This window comes from Anolis sagrei, chromosome 2 (assembly GCF_037176765.1).
Source record: "Anolis sagrei isolate rAnoSag1 chromosome 2, rAnoSag1.mat, whole genome shotgun sequence".
Lineage (NCBI taxonomy): Eukaryota > Metazoa > Chordata > Lepidosauria > Squamata > Dactyloidae > Anolis > Anolis sagrei.
The window spans coordinates 237,377,514-237,404,100 of NC_090022.1; the positions used below are offsets into that span (position 1 = coordinate 237,377,514).

At 39.0% G+C, this 26,587-nt stretch overlaps 1 protein-coding gene across 1 annotated transcript; it reads right to left on the reverse strand.

Annotated features, from left to right (window-relative positions):
• Window positions 1–16,197: 16,197 nt before the first annotated feature.
• Window positions 16,198–25,800, reverse strand: CTXN3 (cortexin 3). The gene is made up of 2 exons (XM_060760820.2): window positions 25,473–25,800; window positions 16,198–17,691 (listed from the first exon to the last, which is right to left on the reverse strand). Exon 2 carries the CDS (start codon window positions 17,639–17,641, stop codon window positions 17,351–17,353), a length of 291 nt encoding a protein of 96 aa, XP_060616803.1. The 5' UTR covers window positions 17,642–17,691; window positions 25,473–25,800; the 3' UTR covers window positions 16,198–17,350.
• Between the last annotated feature and the right edge of the window lie 787 nt (window positions 25,801–26,587).

Here is a 26,587-nt window from a genome sequence, read left to right on the forward strand (position 1 = left end):
CTGACTTGAACTAACTGCATGTAAGGCCCCTAAACAAATGAAGTGCTTTCTCTTAAAGTAAGCATTGGGCAGATACTGTAGAAATTGCAGCATATTTTAGTATTGTTTATTTTTCTTCACAAAGTTATCCTTTGAAATTAAAAAAAAATCAACTTTACTCATTTTCATATTTTCATGGTACTTTCTCAATTACTTAAAACAAGTCTTCAGTTTTTAGCTGGTTGGGGTAGTGCAAGATGTAATAGGTAGACCAGCACTGGCTAAAAATAATACATGCAGAGATGTTGTGAACCTTCTTCAGTTTTGGTTACTCCTTTCCCCTAACTGACTACATAACTGTAAACTGTGTTCAGTGAAGAAAATTTTGTTGTGAGCACAAAAGGTTTCAAGGCATGAGATCCAGTTCTTTCCTATCCCTTCCTAACCTCCCCATGTCAAGCAGAAGACATGTGAAAGTGCATGCGGTTATAAGAGTCCTTCAGGGGTGGTAGAAATACATACATTACTCCTCCAAAGATCTTCTCCATTAACATGGAGGAGACCAGAAGCATAAAAAGCCAGAGCAGATGCCTTCAACTATCTCTATGTGTATTAGTAAAGGTGCCTTCCATGAGTACCTAAAAAGAATTTTAACGTTTTCTGTATATGATGCTACGTCCAAGCTAGAAACTGTGGTTCCATTATGTTTTCAGGGACGGGCTTTGTAATGTATGAAAACAAATTATTTTCAGTAGCAATCTGATCATGCAAGCAGGCTCCCGCCCAAGTTTTGAACTGATAAGATGTTTAATATTCTTATACACTGATAAACATCATTCATTTTTGTTCTTTTTTATAATCTCTTATTAGATTTCCATCCTCTGTGTGTGGGTTATCAGCCATTGCCTCCTTATAGTGCCACCCCTTAAGTACATTTTGTTCACTTCAATCACATCCTAAGATGCTTACTCTGAGGTAGGTTTTAGTGAGTTTAATAGAAGCTGTTCTGATGTAAGCAGGCAGAGTATCTTGTTCAAACTAGATTTGACATTAATTGTATGAATGGGAAACTGAGTTACTTCAGCTCTGTCCTGACAGAACAAATATTTTCCAAGTTCTTTTCTGTATTTCCATTGAAGCTCTTATTGATACCTTTGGAGTTTTCTAATAAAGCTTAAAAGCAATTTCTAGGAAGACATTTTAAATACTCAGCCCCCCTCTATACAGTTGCAAAACTGGATTATATGGCAGTGTAGATTCAGATAATGTGGATTATCTGCCTTGATATTCTGGATTATATGGTAGTGTAGATGGGCCCTTAGAGAGGAAGAGAAAAAGTGAAACATTTCCTTCTCTATCCGCTGCCATGGTAATATGTACATCTTGTCTGCATACACACATTTCATGTTTCATGAGCTACCGCAATTTTACTGCAGCTCTCCAATATACTCATAAAGGATCAGGTCTGGCTAAAAAGGTTTTACCGTCTATGATGAAAAACAAGATGGTTCCCCATCCCCATTCCACATACATGAGCCAACCGGATTGTCAGTTGAAGACTTGTCACCCCAGTACTGAGTAAATTTGGGGAACTTTGAAGATGCACTGGATTGCACTGTCCTCCCTAAATTACTTCCATGGTTAAGCATCACGGAAAAAATTACACTGTTGGACAGAAATCATAGCAAAGTCTCATTTGGTTTCTGATAACTATTTACAGTATCTATCTACATATCTATATGATACATGTGGTACTACTTGCAGCTGGCAGCTGCTAGTTATGCCCTTCCAAAAATAGAACAAAGGAAATAATTCTTTAACTTGAAATGTGAAAAGTGGTGATTACCAGATGTGAGTTTTTCCCCACATGTCATGTTTTGAAGACCTTGGCCATGAATGCCAAAGGGTGAATCTGGAAATTTTTATTAAAGCTGTGCATCCTTATTTGAGAAGTAAGCCCTGCTTAAATATGTGGAATGTCTGAAAAAACATGTCCAAGATTGGGCTATTAATACTACCAGTTTTGTAAGATAAAAGCAGAAGTCTACAATAGGATGTTTTGTAAAATTATCCTCAAAAGTGTCTTTATAGGGTGCGTAACATAACTGGGAGTTTATTTTGGCTCCATATTAGTACAAAATGACAAGACAATCACAAGTATATACAGATTTAGAAGGTCTAACCAACAACTTAACATTTTAGGACAGAGTTGATTTGGAAGGGAACAAATTGTGGTTGTGTGTAGGAAAACCTGTAGAAAAGATATCTAAAAAGGAGACAACCTAATCTATTTTTGTAACTATGGAGAAGAAAGCGAAATATGTCAATGTCTCATATCTTCATTCAGCATAAACTATAGCACTTTTGCTATATTTACATTTGGATTTCTACAACATCAGTTCTTCAACTTTGTATTTTGGACTTCAGATTCCAGAAGCCTAACTCAGTATGGTTTATGGCAGTGATGGTGAACCTTTTAGAGACCAAGTGCCCAAACGGTTGGGGGGGGGGGCAAGTGAGAGAGCAAATAGGGGTGAGTGGTAGGACAGGGGGCAGGCAAGTAAGCGAGCAGGAGATCAAGGAGTGGGCAAGTGGGCAGTCAAACATGTGGTTGAAAAGGGTCGAAATGGCAAGCTGGTGAGCATGTGGGAAGGTGGGCAAGCCAGCAGGGGAGCGGACAAGCAAGAAGGCAGCAGGATGGCCAGCAAGTGGTGGGAGGGCAAGCAAGTGGGCAAGCGGTGATGGGATGACAAGTGGATGATCAAGTGAAAGGGCAGGCAAGTAGGAGGGCATGCAAGTAAGGGGGGGGGTGGGCTGCCAAGCGAGCAGGGGATGGACAAGTGGGGGTGGGTTAGCAGGGAGTGTGATGGTGAGCAGGTGAGTAGGAGGGAGGTCAAGTGGACAGAGGAGCAGGCAAGTGAGTTGGGGCAGGGTGACCTCAGTGGTCCGTGCTTTAGTTACATCTTGAATGGATTATTGTAATGTATTCTACATGGGTCTGCCTTTGAAAATGGCTTGGAAATTCCAACTAGTACAAAGATTGGCAGCCAGGCTACTGACTGGGGCTAACTATAAGGAGCACACTACACTCCTATTAAAGTAGCTCCACTTGCTGCCCATAAGTTTCTGGTCCCAATTCAAAGTGCAGATTATTGCCTACAAATCCCTACATGGTTCAGATCCAGCCTATCTGTGTGACTGCATCACCCCCTATTAACCTGTGTGGGGCTCTAAGATCTGCAGGGGAGGCCCTCCTCTCAGTCCTGCCCCTGTCTCAGACATGGCTGATGGGGGTGGCGGGGAGGACCTTCTCAGCTGTGGCACCTTGGCTTTGGAACGCCCTCCCCAGGGAAATTAGACAGGCCCCCACATTTTGGTCTTTCTGGAAAATGGTTAAGGTACCACCTATAATGTATGACCTAAATGAAGTTTTGACCTGACATTTTAATACTGATATTTATAATCTATCTTGTAGTTTGTATAGTTATTTTAACTACTATATATTACTGTGTTTTATTTTCATTTATTTCAATTGATGTGTTCTATGTTAACCCCTGTTGTAAATGTTGGTACAATCCTTTGTGAGAGCAACGTTGAATTCAAGGGGAAAGCAGCTCTTGGTTTCTGTTCTCAGGTTTTGTTTCCTGTATCCAAGTTTTAAATTTGTTCCTGTTTTTATTTACCTGTGTGGATTAGGTTACCTGCCTTGTATTCCTGCTATCATGTTTATGGATTAATTATGAAGACTGTGTTTTAAATAGATTTTGGGCTTCTGAGATTCTTTTGGAATGGCTTTTTGAACCAGCTTGTAAAGTTCTCTTTGCATGTCTCCTCATGTGCCATTTTAGCACACTAGGAGAAATTTACAAGCAGGCTCCATGTTTGGCAGCCATTTTCAAGTAAGTTTTAGGGGTTAAATTCAGGGCAACAGGGTGGCTTCATGCTGTCTCAATTTATATTATATATATATAATCAAACACACCCTTCCAATTCCATTTGATTCATAAAGATAAGTGGAGTGGGTAGGGGAACATTTTTCTTTCTTCAGGACTTAGAGAACTCCACTTTCCAAAACATTGAGGAATAAAAAGATCATTTTAAACATTTTCCTCTTCAAATAAATGAAAAAAGTAGATATTTATTTAAATTCTAACAAAAATGAATAAAACAAAATTCTTAGCCATCAATGCTGGACAAATATGAACAAGAATGGCTTTTCCCTACATGGGCATGACCATGTTTAACTGTAGTTGTTAAAGATGTGGAGCCCTCAGAAAACAAAGAGATTACAACAATCTGAATTCAGCAATATAGTAATGGGACACACGGTGTTGCATAGGCTTTTAAGAGCTAAGCATTCAAAGTCCTCAACTTGAACAAGAAAAAACTACAAGTTTTGCACCACATTTAAATATTGTGAATGTCATCTTCTTTCTAATAAATTTGCAAAGACATGCTCACATTTTGGAAACTTGTAAAAAATGAACCAAACCTAATTCTGTAATTGGTATGAACATGCTTTCTCTCCCACTGGCTATTGCAGTATCTGACAGCACTATGTGGAATATGTATTGGTGCACTGAGATGGTTTTAAGGGTGAATAGTTAAGGCAAACTGTAATGCTGCACTGACCCACAGTGGACTTGTGGAGTAAACAGGTTCTTCAGCTGAGACAGTTTCAGACAAATTAAGACTTGGCTTGTGAAAAAAATCTGTGTTTCTGCACAATGAAAACTTCTAAGCTTTAAACAATGATGCACTGAGATAGAGGGCATTTTCTTAAACTGATGGTTCCAATCCAGCCTCTAGTAGTACACTAACATTTCTCCATTTTAGTATAGGGTGCCTTTCCTGTAGACCGTGGGTTGTGCCTGAATTCAGTAGCAGGGAAATTTTGCCACTTACATCTTATGCCTGATCACGCCCTCCAACCCTATCTGAAATGGTCAATGATAAGAAACTGTGGGAATTCCAGGCCAAAGCATCTGGAAGGGCAAAATTTCTCTTCCTTATTCTGGTTATTTTAGCAAGTCTAGATGACATTATTGCATGATAATGCAACCTCCACCTGCACTTCCAACCTGCCACAATGCCTATTATGAATAACACTCAAGATTCCCACATGATCTTTATTCTTATCCATCAAATAGTTGCAAGAACTCACTGCATCATTGCATGCATCTTCCTTTGACTGTGTCATCCAGATGTGCAGACTACAGTGCTCACCATCCTCAGCCAACATTGCCTCATAGTTCAACACAGCTGAAGTCACTTGATTAGAGATGGCTGCTTCAGCAGAGCAGATTTTATTTTCACTAAGAGATTTATATCTCTGGCTATTGTCATGGTTACAAGGATCTGATGACATGCTTTTCAGAAAACAAAGCTAGCTCCATGTTCCATTAATTAACATACCAAAAATCACATTATCTACACAGTGTTTTAGTCTTTGAAATAATCTGGGGGTTTGTCTACACGAACAAAAAAAAGATCATGTTAACCTCTTGGGTGCTCTGATCTTTACAAATGGCACCTGCGACAACAGCAATATGTTTATTCTCATATATGATGGGAAAAAAAACAAATAGAAACAGAGCATCCATAGCTGTGTGGCCAAAAATAATCTGAAAGATTGGACATGCTGAACACCCCCTAACACATGGTGAGTTTTCTAGGGGACAATGTGTGGCTCATTATGACAATCTCACTAAGATGTGTTTAATGTGTGTATGATTAATGGGGTCAGGACACGAGGGGTCAATCCAACACCTCTAAGATAAAGACACTGAGAAAACCATCTCCATCACCAGATGAATCCATACAGTCAGCCTATATCAGCTACGTACTTATATCTGATCTTTTTTTGTTCCAAAATGCATTATTTTTCCAGCCGTGTTCTACCTGCAGTTTACTTGTTTGTTATCTCTTTAATAAAAAAAACCTACAGGAATCACATAGCAAAGTAATGCACTGTCATCCATCAGATAATTTCAAGCAGGAAATTCCACCAGGGAATGAAAACAGTTTCTGTTGTTGTCTTCTGCTTTTTTTAATGAAAAGCAGTTGAAGCACAAATCACTAGCTGCTTTCCATAAAGTACTGTATTTACTCGAGTCTAATGTGCCATCAAATTTAATGCGTACCTCAGTTTTCAAAACCCTGAAACCCAAAAAAGTATTTACCATATTATACAAAACTAATTCACACCCTAATTTTGGGAAGGTAATTTAGTCAAAAAAGGTGAGCATTAGAATCCTGTAAATACAGTAGTTAGGCAAATGTTCCTGGGTTTGAGATGGTACAATTCAGCAAAGAAAACCATATGATGAGATCATTATAAATCAGAGTTGACTAGAAGGGACAAACAACATAGGCAGCAGAAATACTGATGCACTGAAGCTTTGAAATATCAATTCTCAAGCAGTAGTAGCTGCTGGCTTCCATTTTAGTGCCACTGATTAAATAAATCTACTCCAGTTTTTAGTCTGAAGTTAAAATGTCCTACTCAGGGTACTGAAGCCTGTCCTCAAAATGAGTTCAGCATGATGATAGCTCCCTTCAAAGCCTGAACAAATTCATTGTCATCCCTGATATGGAGGTTTTCACTGCCTTTTAAGAATATAACTCCCAGTTGTCATGATCAAGTTTTCTATGCACTTGACAGATTGGTTTTCCTGAAGTAACACTCAAGAAGGTAAACAATTCCAACATCTAAAGAAGTCACCATATCTACTCAAGTAATAAAGTGAGATGTCTACAACTAAACAACAATTCATATGGACATGCATGAAAAAAATTCACTGGTTCTTAGCTCCAGTCAGATATATATATATATACACACACACACACACACACACACACACACACACATCTACAACTATAACATTAATTGCCTTGTGGAGCTGCATCTCACCAGTGAAATTAAAGATTTGTTCTTTTACGGATGGCCTTTAAAGGAATCAAAAGACATTTCAATCATTTCACAAGGAAAAAAAATCACTGGAACCATGGATCCTGGACCAACATGGATTTCAACATCATGGACTTCAGCAAGGCCTTAAACCAAGCCTAGACCTCCTTATATCCTAACATAGCCTTCCAACTGTCTCTAGAGGGTCACTTTGCTTCAGCATGACAATATCATTAGGTGATTTCCCCATCTTTCTTTGGATTACCCCATTGATTGCTACATGTTGCTAAACTGGAAAAAAGCTAGAGCTTGATTTGAAAATATGTTGGGATTTTTAGTCCCATTTTTTTGCCTTTTGCCCCACCCACTATCAGAATAAGGGACTCAAATGAATTCAGCCCTTGGACTGGAAAAAAACACCCCCTTGACCCAAGCATATATGATTCTCCATCTCCCAAGGCATTATAAAGTAATGATTTTATGTTGAAATTGCTGCACATTTTTGGAATCTAAGTGGAATCAAATGGACACACATAATAAAATCAATGAACCAAGAATGCACATTCATATTAGAAGCTACTGAAACATTGACTTCAGGAATCAACTTTCCAGGAAATTGAATATAAACAGTAGAACATAGAGGTACATTACATCGGACTTCTTACTTCTAAAAAATAAAATACCAGTCTTTCAAAGAATCTTCATGTCTCTGTGGGAGACTTTGGCACATAGTTCTTGGACTATTGTAATTCACAGAATCGTAGAGCAAAAGAATCAGAGTTGGAAGAGGCCTCATGGGCCACTGAGTGGATAGATTGGTGACCATATATGGTTCCATAGCAAATATTGCACTCTACTTTTTACAATGTAGTCTAAAAAGGAGGATTTTGAAACAACTGAAATTGAAAACCACAACAAAAATATGCCCTTTTGCATCCCTTTCAGTTCAGCCTCTGAGGACCTGCATATTTAAAAAGTACAAAGCTGAAATGTTTACTTCTTGGAAATATCACAGTATCAGTTGCTGCTTTTAGCCACAGCAATAGCTGCTCTCATGTTGCTCGAAACCTATGGACCAACACACATCTTTATTATCAGTCAGAGGGGAATTGTACTCCAATATCTTTTTATTGCAACAAAGAAATGAAAACCACAACTGGACAATATACCATTCCTTCCCCAAACCGTCAGTGGTGAGATCACATTGAAGAGCCTTTGTTTTGCAAAAACGTGCTCAGAACAATAATAGTTGAGCACCTCCTGTGACAAGAGACCACTCTCAGGATAGCAAACCATTATATCATTCTAGATTTTTTTTGTTCTTCCAATCTGTAATTCCCAATTTTCCCATTCCTATTGTCACCATTAGCAGCACATAGTCTCAGATATTTCTTACAACTGAGCTAGTATTATTGTATCAAATAGTAGTATTGTCCTTTGGGAAGTCACTTATTTGCGCTGGGATAGAACATCAGGTCATCATACTGGCCAGTCCCATCATGTATTTGACCAGATGGGGGCATGAGGGGTGGTTGTGTATTATTTCAAAGTAAGCTAGCCCCTGCTTAGCGAAACCCTGAAGTTCTGTCTACATGGTACCACTGGAATTATCCAGTGACACCGAGTTATGGTCTGTCCACCCAAGCAAAATAGAATATTGGTGATTTCAAAGTAGACAGCATTAACCATCAGTATTCAGATCCTAGTGAGCCCAAACACACCCTTATAGAAATCTGTCCCAATTAGTCTTCCTGCATTTGAGCAGCATTTGGGAAAAACATTTTAACAGAATATTCAGTGTTAGGTTGGCACCTATGAATTGACGGCAGTTAGTTTTATCTACTGTTGTTTTAAAACTATATTGTTTTAAAATTGTATTGTTTTGATTATATGCTACATGTGTTGACGGGGGTTATTGTTATAATTTTGTGACTTGTTTTATATGTTTGTACAGCTTTTGTCTGTTGTATGTTATATCTGCACACTGGAGTGCCCTGAGTCCCTTTGGGGAGATGGTTGCAGGATATAAATAAAGTATTATTATTATTATTATTATTATTATTATTATTATGGCCACACAAGAAAAGATGCTAAGGGAAAAGATGCTAGCCAAGATATTTAGAGCAATTGGAAACTGATGAAGGATTAGATTTTTTCCTAAAATTCCCTGGTATAGTACAGGTTCAGCATCCCTTATGCGAAATTCGAAAAGTTGAAAAATCGGAATTATTCCAAAATCCAGAATTGTTCATATGAACAAGTGACATAATCGTATCTTTGTTATCTGATTATTCAATGTATACAAAATGGAGTGCAAACTACTTTGCAGCTACTGAAATAAGCTGAGTTCAAAGAGGAAACTGGGGGTCCATCCAGACAGTACCTTTATTACAGTATCTACCGCAATAAAGGAGGGGCTGTCCAGACAACGTTCTGAACAGTTCCAAATTAATTCACTACAAACCAAGAAAACCCTGATTTGTAGCAAATTAATTAGATTCACTATTCCCATTCTGGACTGCAGAATACTGCAGTCCAGACAGTATTCCCACAGTTTACCAGGCTAAATAAGGAAAATTGCTCTTCCCCCCGCTTTCCTGGCATGTCATTTCTACTTTCTGGGAGAGCTGGCCAAAGCATGTAATGGAGGACGGGTAAGATTTCATTAATTTTCTAAGGGGTCTGAGGATTTGGGGGGAGGAGGTAGGGCCTACAGATGTTGTCCCGGGCTTGTCCCATCCAGATGGGTGTCCCATCTGGACACCCATCCCAGAAAGCACACACTTTCTGGGGTGGGTGTGGATAGGCCCCCAGGAAAATCTGTGTTTTTAAAACGTGGATTATTCTGGGATAAAGACCTATCTGGATCAGCCCTGGGGTAAGGGAGAGAAGGGTGGACATTTTCAAAGCAGCTGGAGAAGAGGGCTTTTTCTATCAAATAAGGATAGTCAAGAAATATGAGGCAATGCATACATCTAGCTGGCGTTGGCTAGGAGGCTTATTTAATTTTCCAACATGTTAAAATCCCTGTGTATATGTTGGGAGGGGGGATAAATTGAAATTGTTGGGTTTCTTCTGAAATGTAAAGGTGAGCGGCATGAAGATACAAGCAGTCCCTAATTACAAACAAGATATATTCTGCAGGTTGTTCTTAAGTTGAATTTGTATGTAAGTCAGAACAGGTACTTTTTAAAGTGTAACTCTGTGTGTGCGTGTGTGTGTGTCTTTGGATAGCACAGGGAAAGATTAATACCCCTGTAGTGTTTGTTTTGCTATCTGTGTCCCTGTTCAAAACAGTTCACCTCACTTCTTGTCCCTGTGATAATTGGATTTTGAAAAAATTGTCTCATTATAGAAACAAGGGTTGGGGAGAAAACTTCTCATTTTCCCCATGATAACTCATCCAGGAGTGGCTTTCCCTTCTGAGTGGTAGATTTCTATCACTTCCCGTTGTCTTACTCCCGTTCTTAACTATGAGTCATTTGTAAATCAGATCTTTTAATTCGGGACTGCCTGTATTATGAATATATATAGAGATGTGATTCCTTCTAAGTCAAAGAAATCTATTATTTCTTATTATATCGATGTATTTTCCTATTTGGAAAAATTGCATTCTTGAATTACTAAATCCGTTCAAATGTTTAGCCACTGTCATTTCAGACAGTATGAGTGGCATATAAACAGAGTTTATATGATAAATGAATTGATAATATCTATGGACTATTTTTCAGACACCTCAGAAAGAAACAAAAAGGATAAAGGTGCAAAGCATCACCATATTAATCTAGTGCAGTGTTTCTCAACCTGGGGGTCGGGACCCCTGGGGGGTCACGAGGGGATGTCAGAGTGGCCACCAAAGACGATCAGAAAACAGAGTAGTGGGAGGTTTGGCCCAATTCTATCCTTGGTAGGGTTCAGAATGCTCTTTAATTGTAGGTGAACTATAAATCCCACCAACTACAACTCCCAAATGTCAAGGTCTATTTTCCCCAAACTCCACCAGTGTTCATGCCAGGTTTGGCCCAGATCCATCATTGTTTGAGTCCACAGTGCTCTCTAGATGTAAATGAACTACAACTCCAAAACTCAAGATCAGTGCTCACCAAACCATTGCAGTATTTTCTGTTGGTCATGGGAGTTCTATGTGCCAAGTTTGGTTCAATTTAATCACTGGTGGAGTTCCGAATGCTCTTTGATTGTAGGTGAACTATACATCCCAGCAACTACAACTCCCAAATGACAAAATCAATCCCCCCAACCCACCAGTATTCAAATTTGGGCATATTGGGTATTTGTGCCAAACTTGGTTGAGTTAATGAAAATACACATCCTGCATAGCAGTTATTTACATTATGATCCATAACAGTAGCAAAATTACAGTTATGAAGTAGCAAGGAAAATAATGTTATAGTTGGGGGTCACCACAACATGAGGGACTGTACTAAGGGGTCTCGGCATTAGGAAGGTTGAGAAACACTGATCTAATGGCTTTCCCAGCCAGTTGAAAGGTATGCGCTATTCAGATTTGCAGTTCAATGATATACAGTTTTTATCCTTGTGGTCCAGAAATCATAATAAACAGAAAGAGATGGGTTATCAGTTCAGTACGAGAGGTAGTATGACTGGAACAAGAAGAAAATATACTGACAGAATGGCAGATTGGCAGTTGGACTATTTCTCTTTAGCTCCTGTTGCTCTGAGTTGGGATAATGAGGGGCTGGATCTGTTGGTACTATTTAATGCAAAATTTGTTAGAAAAATAGCAACTATTTTCAGTTATGTAATTTACAAAACTGGATGTACTTGGGACTAAACCCAATTGAACTTACTGTTTGGATTGCATAGGATTCGGTTGTTAAATCGCTTTTTTAGTAGATGCACAACATACCTTATTGAACTGCCTGGAGAAACAGGAAATGATGAAGTACAGAAGAATGTTGAGGAAACCGACCCCATTTTACACAAATAATGTCCTGCAGGAGTTATGAGCAGGGCTGCCAAAGCAAGGTCTCCCGAGCCTTTAATGGTTGTGTAAAAAGGGAATTTTGTCATCTGGTTGCATGACAAACCACATCTGCTGAAAGGCACATGAGCCTTCTCTAGTTTTCCATCTGGCAGACATAGGTGCGAGACTTTTCTCCCCATATACATATATACACAAAACACACCAGATAATTATATGTATTTACAGATAAAGCATCCATTAACCCAGTGGTTCTCAACCTGTGAGTCCCCATATGTTTTGGCCTCCAACTCCCAGAAATCCTAACAGCTGGTAACCTGGCTGGGATTTCTGGGAGTTGTAGGCCAGAACATCTGGAGACCCACAGGTTGAGAACCACTGCCTCAAGCAGAAATCTGAAAGCAAAAAAAAATCTGATAGTTTTTACTGCCAGATGCTCACTGGTGGTAGCAAGTTTATTTGAAAAGTGGAAATGGGTACCTGACAGGCTCCCTGGAAAGAGTTGAGAGTCTAGAGCAGTGATTCCCAACCTTTTTTTTGGCCATACCCCATCTAAACATCTCTAAAATCCTAATCTCTCCCCCACTCCAAGACATATAATTATTATTCAAAAAGTGAATTATTCATGTGAAGGAAGCCTGAAAGGTCATTAACTTGGTCCAAACAAGCTTCCAAAGAACATGGTATCCTTGAAAGAGATTTTTTTTAAAACCAAATTGATTTGAAAAATCTGCATTGATTTCTGGGTAACTTAAGCATCCAACTTCATTGTGTGTATTTGGTGAGAATATGCAAAAATATCCTATCACTTGCTGTTAATTTTCTTGCAGCCGATAATATTTTTTTTAAAAAAAATCATACTCATTGTTGACTTACCTACGGAAGTAATAATTGTGCTTTGGATTTTTTCACAGATTTCTTGCTATATTCATATGCAAAACAAAAAGACATTTTTATATATATTCATATATCTTGTAATATTAAAAGAATGTTGAGAGGAGAGGGAGTGTTTGGAATGAAAACGGCTTCCCTTTTCTGTATCCTGCACTCTCCACTTCTATTAGTGGGCTTTCAGCCACTCTATTGTCACCAGTTTTTTTATCGTGTCAGAGGCGAATTGAGAATACATCTGTAATGTATAAAAAAAACCACAAACAAAGTGGGAAAAATGGAATTATACCAGAAGCCAGCCACTGCGAGCACCACTGGTGTCATTAACCTGACTGCTATGTACATTCTGATTTTAATTTTTAAAATGTATGTGTCACAATACATATTTATTTCTGTATATGAGGGTCCTAGAACCCCCCCCCCCATCAAAATTATATAAAGTTACCATCAGGCTATGTGTATAAGGCTTATATAAAGCTAGTGAATCTCATGTTAGACTTGTGTGCTATCTCCAAGATATCTTATTATACATGTGTTCCAAAATTTTAAAAAATCCAAAGTATGAGGGTTATCCAGAAAGTAAGGTTACAAGGCACGCAGCTCTCATGGGGAATTTTCACAGGGAAAGTTGATATCACTGTTGCGTAGCGGGAAGCCAGCGGAAGCGAATGAGCAGTGCCAGTCATCAGTAGCTCATTGACTGGTGTTGCGGTGAACGTCCTCATTCTATTTCCCTCCTGTTTGTCTCCTTCATGACAATGCATGTCCACGAACCGCTCATGCAACACAAGCAGGCCCATAGCCAGGATTTCGATTTGGGGGGGGGGGCTGAGTTTGTTTCGGGGGGGGGGGGGCTGAGTCTGAGTGAAAGAGGGTCTACCCTAGCAAACCTTTTGTATCATTACCCCAGTACCCCCATGCATATGGGATATATTGAGTATGGTGATCAGATCATGATATGAATAAACATAACAGTTTAAATAATGCACCAGTAAGGCCTTTTCGCGAACCATCATGAGAATTTCGGGGGGGGGGGGGCTGAAGCCCCTCAAGCCCCCCCCCCCCCAGCTATATGCCTGAACACAAGGGTTTTTGACTTCATTTGGTTGGAATATTTTAAGCCACCCCCCTCACAGCTCAAATCTCATACCCAGCGACTATCATCTGTTCACTAAGTTGAAGGAATACCTGGGTGGAAAACACTTTTGCAATGATGACGAGGTGAAAATTGAATTGACGGACTGGCTGAAAAAGGCAGAGGGAAACTTCTATGACACAGGCATCAAAAAGCTCGTCCCACGGATGACAAAATATATTGAACTGAATTGTGATTATGAGGAAAAAATAATGTAATACATATGCTATAATCCATATAAGTTTTGTTAAAATATATTCATTCTTTGTATTATTTTTTTAAAAAAATTGTAACCTTACTTTCCAGATAACCCTCGTACTTCTTGTCCAATCAGAATAAGGAATGCTCAACTTGTAATATGTCTTCCTGTGTCAACTGGTATGGATGCTACAGATTAATATAAACAAGCTCCCTGGATGACTCAACTGAGCTGCTTTTATGACAAAGTATGATTCAGTTGGAATTTTTTTTTAAGTTTAATAGTCCACATTGATTGGGCTCAAGTAATTGGCCCCTGTCTGTCAGACAACATACAGACCCTAAATGTTTAAATGTCTTAAAGTGAATTAATTTATTAGTTTTTAGAAAAGAGTCTCAACATTCATATTTTTTAAACAATCTTTGCTCCAAAGGAAGCCATTTATCATGACAGTCATTTACAATACTCTCATCTTGAACATACACAAGTCATGCTGACTTCCAAATTCCGGTGTTGAATTGCTTCACCATCTTCTATATACCAATTATGATTTAACCAGTTGGTATAACCCTATGGACAAATCCTTAAATGTTAGTCCCGCTGAACACAACTGCACTTATGTGGAGTAAACCAGCATAGAAATACATTTGAAGAAGACTTTTGTGGCCAGTAACTGAATGCTAAAAATTATCTTTTTCATTAATTCAGTCATTTATATAATGTAAGACAGTAAATACAGTCATCTCACATTATTAATTCGGCATTTTGAATATCTTAATATATTTAAACCATCACCATACATGAACTATTGTTCAGCTTCAGGGAGTCAAGATTTCCAAGCACTACATCTCATTGTTTACAGGCTTGTCAAGGCTTACAGGGGTCAAATATAGAACTTCCCTTAAGTTTAAGCATACTGGTGGGAAAGTGGAAACAGTTTTTTTCTTTCAAAGTTATTTCAATAGAATATTTCATTCCAACTTTACTCCTCTGTGAAAAAGGACAGATGGTCTCCAAGAGGAATATATCTGAATCATATCACTCTCTGTAATAGAGAATGCAGCTGGTAGTATGTGTCAGCAGGATTGCAGCCAAAGTCGGCTCAGTGGAAAACAAAGAGAAGGATCAGAAAGTCTGAAGGAACCTCAAGCTTTGCAGAAGTCCCATTTTTAGGAAGGAGGCCCCACCAATATCTCAGTGAATATTGAGCATATTCATTCCCTACAGAGACAGTGGGCAATAAAGCCTAGAGAAAATAAAGAATTCTCGAGGAAAACAAGGCAACCTCAAAAGGAACACTATACACTGCATCCTTTTGTTGCTGTTCCCTATGTTACACCACACATTTAAAGGCAAAGTGTGTATGCACAAGGATCATGCCTTATCCAGAGACAATATTTTACTTATGCCTCAGAAGTAGTTCAGCCACTGCCACTTAGCCAACCCTGGTCCAGCACTACAGGAGCCACAGTGGTGCAATGGGTTAAACCCTTGTGCTGGCTGAACTGCTGACCTGAAGTTCAGCAGTTCAAATCTGTAAGATGGGGTGAGCTCCCATCTGTCAGCTCCAGCTTCCCATGCAGGGACATGAGAGATGTGGTAACACATCTGGGCATCCCCTGGCCAGCATCTCTGCAGACGACCAATTCTCTCACACCAGAAGTGACTTGCAGTTTTTCAAGTTGCTTCTGACAGGAAAAAAATGCTGAATTTTGCTGAAAGGAAATATGTGCTCAACATTTATTTTAAAAGAAAATGATAGGTAATGAGGTTTATATGTTCCATACTATAGGTGAGTTCAATATGGTAAACTTTGTTGTATTACTTAAAATTCCTGAATGCAGGTTTTGGGTTTTGTTGTTGTGTGTGTATAAGGAGCAACTTGAGAGTTGCTTCTGGTGAAAGTTGCTTCTGGTGTGGGAAAATTGGCTGTCTACAAGAACGTTGCCCGGGGTCACCTGGATGTTTTGATGTTTTACCATCCATGCGGGAGGCTTCTCTTATGTCCCCGCATGGGGAACTGGAGAAAGTTGCTTCTGGTGTGGGAAAAATGGCTGTCTACAAGAACGTTGCCCGGGGTCACCTGGATGTTTTGATGTTTTACCATCCATGTGGGAGGCTTCTCTTATGTCCCCGCATGGGGAGCTGGAGCTGACATAGGGAGCTCAACCTGCCCTCCCCGGATTTGAACTGCTGACCGGTCCTGCCAGCACAAGAGTTTAACCCATTGCACCACTGGGGGCTCCATCAAATTCAAGTAGGGCATCTGCAATAGACGCAAAGTGTTGGAGATAAAACCGGCTCAGTATCAGCTCAGTAGTGGTCACCTTAGGAACACAATTTACACCTAGAAGCCTAAGGAATTTTGTTAGGCCACACTTACATGATTACAGCTCCAGCCTCTCCTGCAGGATTCAAAATGAAAGAACTGTTTCCCCAGAGATCACAAAAGTTGGAATATAAGGGACATATATTTTTTTAGATGAAGCTCTTCAGTCACTTAAAATTCCTACTGAAGATTTCATTTGAAAAACAACAACCACTCACCAAATGCAGTAAAGAGTATACATTATTTTCATACTACTTGTGATTTATATCTATGTTTTCAGTTATGCTTTTATAATCAAGACTATATCATAAAATCACAGGTTACATTTCTTTACTGAAATTGTTCAAAGCAATCACTGTTTTATTAACATTGCTGAGAACTTTTTACCTTTCTGGTAAGTGGGGAAAGTGAAATAAAAAGATATTTTTTACTGCTTGGAGAGAAAAAAAAAACATTACTTCACATACAAATTGGGGAAAAAAACCAGATTCTTGCCTTTAAATATGGAAAGGCTTATTAGGATATAGAAAAGGTAGCGCGGGTGGGGTGAACAATAAAGAAAAAGGCACATAGGTATAACTCAGTCTCCAGGTACTTTGAATCAGGGTATGGTATAATATAGTGTGTATATTGAGTATGTGTGATTTGTGAAATTAAATATCTGATTTACCTATTTATCTATTTAAAAAATCAGTGAGGTTGCTTTAACTACAGGCAGTCCCCGAATTACAAACATCTGACTTACAAGCATGCTGGAGTTACACTTAAAAATATAACTGTTCTGACTTACATACAAATTGAACTTACGAACAAACCAACAGAACCTATCTCGTTCATAACTTGGGGACTGCCTATACTTTTAAAAAAATGGTTTTGCTTGTGCACGAGGATCATTTTCAATATGTCAGAGTGGTTTCCAAATAGAGGGGCAAAGTCTTTGGTTTTTAAGCCAGGGCACAATCAAATTGGCCTTTCTCTAACCCATCAAGTCCATCAGTCCAAGTGGAAGTTGGCATGCTCCTGTAGGGGTCTAAGAGAATGCGGAAACATCGGACAATGAGGATGCAAAGGAAAATAACCAATATGACGACAAACACAAAAGTTGTTTTTTGTTCCAGGGTAATGCCAGTTTCTGGGCGAATGCTCCCAGGAGGGAAGCGGGTGGAGGTGAAGGACTCCCCATCCATTCTCCAGGATTGATGAAAAAAGTAATCTCTCAGCCGTCTTCTTTTCATCCTCAGTGCATGAAGGCCATGACAGACATCACTTTGAAGCTGATGATTACCTGAAATGGAAGTGGCAAAAAGGAAATGTTACAGGTGGGAACCCCAACAAGATTTTATTGTATGGAGTGCTTCCACTTTCTGGTTTTTCACGCAGTCTCCAATCTGCATTCTACTAGTAGTCGTTGTTGTGGTTTATTCTTAATTAAATAATGAGGCAATCTAATGATAATCTGGATTCGTATACTATCAGGAAAACCTGGACTCATCCTGAATCCACTGCTGTCAGACCCCACAGTGCACTGGGGGTGCTACCAGAGAACACTAAATCACAGGTTTTGAACAGGGGCAAAAAATCCTGGGACTTCAGAAGAGGTCCACATGCAGAACTGTTGGTCCTGGGATTTCTGCCACCATTTTCCAGACTCGATGCTTTGTTGTGAGATTTAGAGGCTCCCAAGATGGCCACTGCAGGACTTCTGCCGGAAACTTTAGTGGGTTTTTTAATTAAAAACCTCAAGATGTGGATATGTGGAGAATCGCTGCAGCAAATCACTGCAAAAGTTCTGTGTCCTGGCCAGTGAAAATATGCCCTCCACAATTTTCAAAATGTTTCTGGCACACAAAGAAAGTTTTTGCCTTCTACTCAAGTGTCACCTTTTTTAAAGAAACTGACCAAACATCTAAAACCCAGAAACAAACCGAGATAAAAAAAATCCTGTGATTGCTGATTGCAGGGACATACAGACATGCGGAGATCCACATATTTGGCTGCAAACTGCAATATTCCTGCACCTGGAAATCTCACAATTTTTTTGGCTTTTGTAGTGATTGCTTCCGTGTTTAAAGGGAACAGCATCTGGCCATCCTCCTGTTTGCTGCAGAACCTCCTGGGATAAAGGTACTGTCTGGATGGGCCCTGGGATTTCTGGTGAGTATCCTGTGTTTTCCTGCCTTACTCCACTTTGCCTAATTATAGGCAAAATTGAAGTATACTCTGGAGTTTGCAGGAACCTTCAGAATATCTTGGTTTTTCATGGCAATCTGAACAACTCGATCAGGTCCAATTCATTCCAATTTCCTGTCCAGGTTGACACCATGCCATCAGCATAGGGGAAGGAAGTCCGCCATATGATTGAGGAGGTCTAAAAATGGATGATATTATCAATTTTCACTGTTTTTGCTGTTTCAAATCAGACAGGCATGGTTTTGCCCTACATTCAAGTAGATAATGGTGTGTGAGCAATTCAGGAGGAAGTCCAATAAATTCTAGACAAGGAGGACCAAACTTTTCTGGCTATTGGGCCCATTAATGATTATGCACTAAGGCCACACTTCCAAAGTGAGCTATTTCTCAGACTGTAGCAGAACAGCATAGCTCACAACTCTGTCTAAAGTAATAATGTAACATATCTAGTCTGCATCTAATATTATAGGATCCTTGAAAGGAGAACCACAAAGGTAAATCAATTGATGTAGCAAATTATGTTTTGGAAAGAACAGACTGAAATTGACAAAACTGAAATTCAACAGCCTGACAGAGATATAAAACTGGTTAATACTAATCTTTAAACACAATTAGAGGCCAAATTCAAATCCATTACAATTTCTGTTTTTAATCATTGATCTTGAATCTAAGTCATTATTCAGCCATCATTTCAAAGAATCTTTTGATGAAAATTTGGGAGAGAACTAGGAGCTGTCTACCATATTTTTTTGACTCTGCAATTGGAAAACATATCACATAAAGTTGGAAAAAAAGTTGGAAGAATAGGAAGGACAAGAGACCTCTTCCAGAAAATTAGAAACATTGGAGGTAAATTTCAGGCAAAAATTGGTATGATAAGAAACAAAGATGGCAGGGACCTAACAGAAGCTGAAGAGATCAAGAGAAGGTGGCAAGACTATACAGAAGATCTGTATAGGAAGGGAGAAAATGGGAGGAGGAAGGAAGAGAAACCAGGATATTTTAAAGCAGCTGAAAAAGTGGGAGAACGCAGGATTAATTGGGCTCAGTCAAATCAAGATAATTGGAGAGTATGAATGACTCTGTGAAATGAAAGAGCAAAGCATACAAAATAGAGTAAACTGTCTATTGCATATCCAAACTTCTTTATGTGGCTGCAACTGGGCTTTTAAAAGCATCACTAAGTAGATCACTAACTGGGCTTGGAATTCTATAGCTGGGATATGTCTACTTGGAGGACAGACAAGCAAAAAGCTAGACATTTAAGCAAAACTTCATTGTCTCCCTCATTAACTTCTTCCTGGTACAACAAAAGTCCAATGACACCTAGTGATTTACATTAGTAAGTATCAACATAGGGCAAAACTAGTGCATAATCACCCTATTTACTCAAATCTAATGCTCTTTTGCTAGTTTTGCTAGTTTTGATGGTGTGGTGAATGAATTAGAACCAGACATCCTGAGGAGTGAGGTTGAATGGGCCTTAAGAAGCATTGCTAACAACAAGGCAGCAGGAGACGACGGGATCCCAGCTGAACTGTTTAAAATCTTAAAAGATGATGCTGTCATGGCGATGCATGCCATATGCCAGCAAATATGGAAAACACAAGAATGGCCATCAGACTGGAAAAAATCAACTTATATCCCCATACCAAAAAAGGGAAATGCGAAAGACTGCTCAAACTTCCGTACAGTGGCCCTTATTTCTCATGCCAGTAAGGTAATGCTCAAGATCCTGCAAGGAAGACTCCAGCAATACATGGAGCGAGAGTTGCCAGATGTTCAAGCTGGTTTAGAAAAGGCAGAGGAACGAGAGACCAGATTGCCAATATCCGCTGGATAATGGAGAAAGGCAGGGAGTTTCAGAAAAACGTCTATTTCTGCTTCATTGACTATTCTAAAGCCTTTGACTGTGTGGATCATAATAAATTGTGGCAAGTTCTTCGTGGGATGGGCATACCAAGCTACCTTGTCTTTCTCCTGAGGAATCTATACAAGGACCAAGTAGCAACAGTAAGAACTGACCACGGAACAACAGACTGGTTCAAGACTGGGAAAGGCGTACGGCAAGGCTGCATACTCTCACCCAACCTATTCAACTTGTATGCAGAACACATCATGCAATGTGCGGGGCTTGATGAATGCAAAGCTGGGGTGAAAATTGCTGGAAGAAACATTAACAACCTCAGATATGCAGATGACACCACTCTGATGGCCGAGAGCGAGGAGGAGCGGAGGAGCCTTCTAATCAAGGTGAAAGAAGAAAGCGCAAAAGCTGGGTTGCAGCTAAACATAAAAAAAAACCAAGATTATGGCAACAAGAATGATTGACAACTGGGAAATAGAGGGAGAAAACATGGAGGCCGTCACAGACTTTGTATTTATAGGTGCAAAAATTACTGCAGATGCAGACTGTGGCCAGGAAATCAGAAGACGCTTACTTCTTGGGAGGAGAGCAATGTCCAATCTCGATAAAATAATAAAGAATAGAGACATCAGACTAGCAACAAAGATCCGCCTAGTCAAGGCCATGGTATTCCCTGCAGTAACCTACGGATGTGAGAGCTGGACCTTAGGGAAGGCTGAGCGAAGGAAGATCGATGCTTTTGAACTGTGGTTTTCGAAGAAAGTTCTGAGAGTGCCTTGGACTGCGAGAAGATCCAACCAGTCCATCCTCCAGGAAATAAAGCCCAACTGCTCACTGGAGGGAAGGATACTAGAGACAAAGTTGAAGTACTTTGGCCACATCATGAGGAGACAGCAAAGCCTAGAGAAGACAATTATGCTTGGGAAAGTGGAAGGCAAAAGGAAGAGGGGCCGACCAAGGACAAGATGGATGGATGGCATCCTTGAAGTGACTGGACTGACCTTGAAGGAGCTGGGGGTGGTGACGGCCGACAGGGAGCTCTGGCGTGGACTGGTCCATGAGGTCACGAAGAGTCGGAGACGACTGAACGAATGAACAACAACAAAAAGTTGGAAAAATGGGAGGGAAATGATGCTTGTCTTTATGATATATTTACCTAAGCTTAAATCTTTATCAAGCATTTAAATTAAAGGGCCAGTATGTACAGAAATGAACATTCAGATTAAAAACAAAATGCCCAAACCAAATGAAAATATCTTCCTTTCTCTGGCCATATCTCTGACTGAACTAGGAATCACAGTGTAAAAATGGACTCGTTTTGAGCTATCTCTTGAGTTGTGTCTTTGGACCATCTTGATGAAAACAAGAGAAGCCTAATACTATCAATGGCTACCGGCACTGATACATGATGTAGCCAAGGATCAGGGCATGTTTTATGTTTGCTCATTTTCTCCCCCCCCCCCCCCACCTCTTTTTTACCATGGGAAATACACTGGTGAATTACAGCATTGTCATTGGGACATATTTTTTCCACAGGTGGTTTAGAAGAGAATGAAACTGACAGAACTGTTTTGTATGGTTTGAATAGCAGTTTGGCCTTTCTTAGTTAATAAAATGCTTTGGAAAAAGAGCCCTCAGTTATTCAGCTGTATACTCCTGTACTGTTTGTCACTGTATGTATGTAGGTTGGTATGTGTGCGCATACATGTATCTATTTATTTATTCAGATTTGAGACCCATTCTTTAAAAACACATTCCCTCATTTATTTACAATGAACTATAACTATTAAATGGAATCATATAACTAAAAAATCCTCAAGCACCTTAGTTTGCCAAGCAGTAAAATGGAAATGCTAGCTGAAAAAGATTAATATACTTTGAGGTCTTTCAGTCCAATGAAGTGGGACAAGTGGAAACACTCCTATAATTCAATTTCACCATATGCATGACATCATCCTTTTGCAGCTGTAAAGAGAGTAGCACGTTGAACTGAAATTTCCTTTTTTTTTGTATGTGTGTATGTTCTAAGTGATATTTAAAATATGTATTGTATATGGTTCCCTTTTAAAAGAGCCGAGCCAATGTTTTATGGTGACACAATAACATTCTGAGCCACATACTTGGTGAGTTTAACATCTTGTATGTCACAGTAGTTGGACAATTTGTTAGGGGCTGCCCTGAAACTTGCTGAGTTATTTGGTCATATCACTTTTTATTAATCCAACCTACTTCTCATGCTTGTTGAGCAAATAAAATGTTGCTATGGAGGAAATGGAAGCAAACATGACAAAAACATTTTTTTTTAAAAAAAATCTATAATGCCTGGTTTAGTGCCAGGTGAGAAACTCCCCAGCTATCAGCTGCAACAACTAAAGCCATCAGAGGAGAAGCTAAAATCCCAACACTGCCCTCGAATACAGACATGATGTCTTGGGAGCACTGCTACTCAAAGTTTTGGTCTGCAGACTGGTGCCAGTTCACTAGTCACTGACTGCCAACCTCAGGTCATTTTCCAGGAAATTATGAGAATGCAATACAGTAAGAATGCCACCCACACTGTACTCATGGGGCTGGTACCCAACACATATTCCTCCCTAGGTAGTTCCTGAAGTCTCTTCATTGAACTCAGGTCCTTTCTACACTGCCATAAAATCCAGATTACCAAAGCAGATAATCCACATTGTCTATTTTGAACTGGATTTCCTGAGTCTATACTGCCATATAATCCAGTTCAAAGCAGATAACCTGTATTTTATACGGCTGTGTAAAAGGGATCTCAGACTACTTTAAGTCCACTGAGTACAATAAGGAGACTTCAGGGACATTGTTCTTAAGACAAATTAATATAATAGTGTGCTGAAACCATTCTTAAATGAGCAGAGCATCATCCTAGCACAGCCTAGTTATGAATGGCTTTCAGTAGATGATGGTATGCATCTTCTTAAAAGTAACCTGGCATTCTCTCATCATGACTTCTACACTTTTATACAGCTGTATAAAATCCAGATTATTTGCCTTGAACTGGATTATATGGCAGTGTAGACTCAGGTAATCCTGTTAAAGGCAGATACTGTGGATTATCTGACTTGATATTCTGGATTATATGGCAACGTAGAAGGGCCCTAAATCTAGATTCAATCTATGGGTTGGCTTCATTTTACAAGGTAAGTAGGTATCTGCAGAAAGCCTAGTTTATAGCGTACAAGTTGTGCTGCTAAACCGTGGTACACTCTGTCAGGTGAACACAAGTAGTTCCCTTTCTCTAATTAGTTTTTCTCCCTAGAAGAAAATCAAGGTTTTTTCTGGTTGACTGGAAAAGAAACTGTGGACAACGCAAATAAATTGTACATAAATATCAGCTGTTCCTGTTACAAAGCAAAGAGTTTGGGAAACATATACCCGAATCATACATCCATAAAAGTTCATGCCTCCTGGCTTTTTACACCAAACAAATTCACACCCGTGACAATTTTAGGAGCCTGACTCTGGTCAAGGATACCTGCATCTATTAACATGTTTGTTAACTTCCCTGCTTGTTAATTTGTAAATGTCATTTCATTCCCTTTTGTATTTTATTGAGAGTTAAATTCAACAAACTTGAGGTGGTACATTAGCGGTCATTCTTAACACTTCAGATGAGCACTCTATTCCTTTGCTTATATTTTTCCCATTTCAGCATTTGGCTCGGTGGTTTCTAGCAAGTAAACCACAGAGTGTAACGCTTTTTGGCTTTATGGCACCATGCGTTTTACAAGCACTGACATATAATAATAATAATAATAATAATAATAATAATAAGAAGAAGAAGAAGAAGAAGAAGAAGAAGAAGAAGAACAACAACAACAACAACAACAGGTTTTGTTTATATTCCACCCCTTCTGCCCGAAGGGACTCGGAGCAGTTTACAACAATCAATAGACATGGAAAATAATAAAAGCAATAGAAAATAGACAAGATAGAAAACAAAGTTTTAAAACTCAGTACTGTGCTTCCAAATTTAGGCTCTATATAAAATACTGCAAATTAGATCAATGATATTTCTAGTGGCAGGATATTCATCTCAGATCTCACCCCATAAGTCCCAGAACTATAAGTATGACATTTGTCACATGTAGCTATATACATTTTTCTTTTCAACTCCTGTTTATGAAGCATAGACAATCAAAACCTGGTGATTATATGGTCAAAAGTGTGGGTAAAACATTTAAAATAAATACATGTGAATGTTCCTTGTGAAAGTCTACTTATGAAGATACTTAGAGTTAGGCAAGTTTGACTGGTAAAATCAGGACTTTCTTAATCTATCTAATAATTTTACATGTTTATAATTTTACAAATTGAAGAATAATTCCAATATAGCATTCAACCTTTAAAGAAGCATCTCATAATGGACTTTATGTTTCAGAGTCACATAAATAGTTATTACTTTCATATACTATACTGTAGAAGAAGTGTATCCCAACTATAATTTTTCTTTTAAAATATTCCATTTCTTTTCAATGTCTGTTTTTCACGCCCAAATATCTTACATGACTTAACACAAACAGCATGCTATTTTATTTTGTGCTTTACCGGATGCTATATGTTTACTCAAATGTAAGTTTCTTCACAAATGAGCAAACTTTCAGTAACAGATTGAACATCAAATAATTTGAAGCGAGACCATTTTTTAAGATTGATTTTCCCGGCTCTACTGGATTATATGAAGACACTAATCACAAAGGTACAAACATGGAGCTTTTCTAAGTTTGTACATAAACATACATAAACAATGTATACATAAACAATATACTCTAAAGCCTAGCATCATCATATGGCTCTCAGGTTGAGCATAGATTTTGTTCCAGTAAATCTGTACTGATGGGTTTTTAAAAACTCCCCCTCTTCTCTAATTCTCACCAAATCTTATCACTGTTGCTTTAATAATTCACATGGAATTGACAAAATGTAAATCATTCACATATGCAGAAAGAAGTAAGAGGAAAGTTTAGCTGTTATCATGAAAATACCTTTATCTGGTCCAGAGAAAACTTTGCCCAAATCCTACAAAGCAGCAGTTACAGGTAGTTTCATTTCCATTATTTGGAGCATCACGCTTCCATGTCATAAAGAAACTAAGCATCCCCCTCGAGCTCTGTACGAAGCTTCAAGTCTTACATGAATTCTGTTTCTGTTTTTCAAGGCATGAGCGTCATTGTAGCTGCTTGCTCTCTGAAGATAATTAGCTGAAACTCTTGTCATTCCTTTTGAGTTAAACCACGATTTCAGTTCTGCCTCAGCAACTCCTCAGCAGCTTCTGTTTCAGTGAGTAGAAGCAAGCCAGCTAGCAGCTCTCTGCAACCATCTTCACAAATCATTAACATTCAAAAAGAGTACCAAAAAGAAAGAAAGAAAGAACAGGGCATTCCCTAAATATCTTTCCAAAAGAATAAAGCATTCAATACATTTTGCTATGCCATACCTTTTTATGCTATATTGACTGCTTTCAGTAGTTTTCCTTTTTGATGCTGATTAGAGTTCTTGCATTTGCCAGTTGGAATATTCATTATAATCAGTGACCTCCAGGCTGCATACATACATTCATTAGAAGACTTGTATTTTTTTTGGGGGGGGGGGGGGGGACCAATATAATTCTGGATCGTGACTAATAGAAAATAAATGTCTGGTGATCGAACCTGGCATGCTTCTCAACAATTTTAGTATATAGTCCCCCTCCCCTCTTCTACTTTGTGAAGTCTGATACCTTGCACATTTTGTCTCTAGGAGATTCCTTTGACTATATTTCTGCTGTATGTTCTGTACTGGGTAGGAGGACCACCACTGACTGTGTAGCCACCCAGTTTTCAGCAGCACAATGAAATCATGTTGAAGCAGCTTTGGTGTGGCTACTTTTATAGGACTGAGTGTACTGTATATGCTATAGAACAAATGAAACGTATAGAAAAATGTCTGCTGTACACAGTGCTCCTTTTCAAGGATCCAGCCTATTTTCAGAATACACCATTTCATTCTGCACATTCCTTGTTTATCCATTTTGCTGCACCCATAGTCAGTCAGCATTCTCTGGGCCCTTCCACACAGCCCTATATCCCAGAATATCAAGACAGAAATTCCCACAATATCT

Excerpts from the sequence above, each read along its gene's own strand:
- CTXN3 (XM_060760820.2), bottom strand. The coding sequence starts at position 17,641 with ATGAAAAGAAGACGGCTGAGAGATTACTTTTTTCATCAATCCTGGAGA.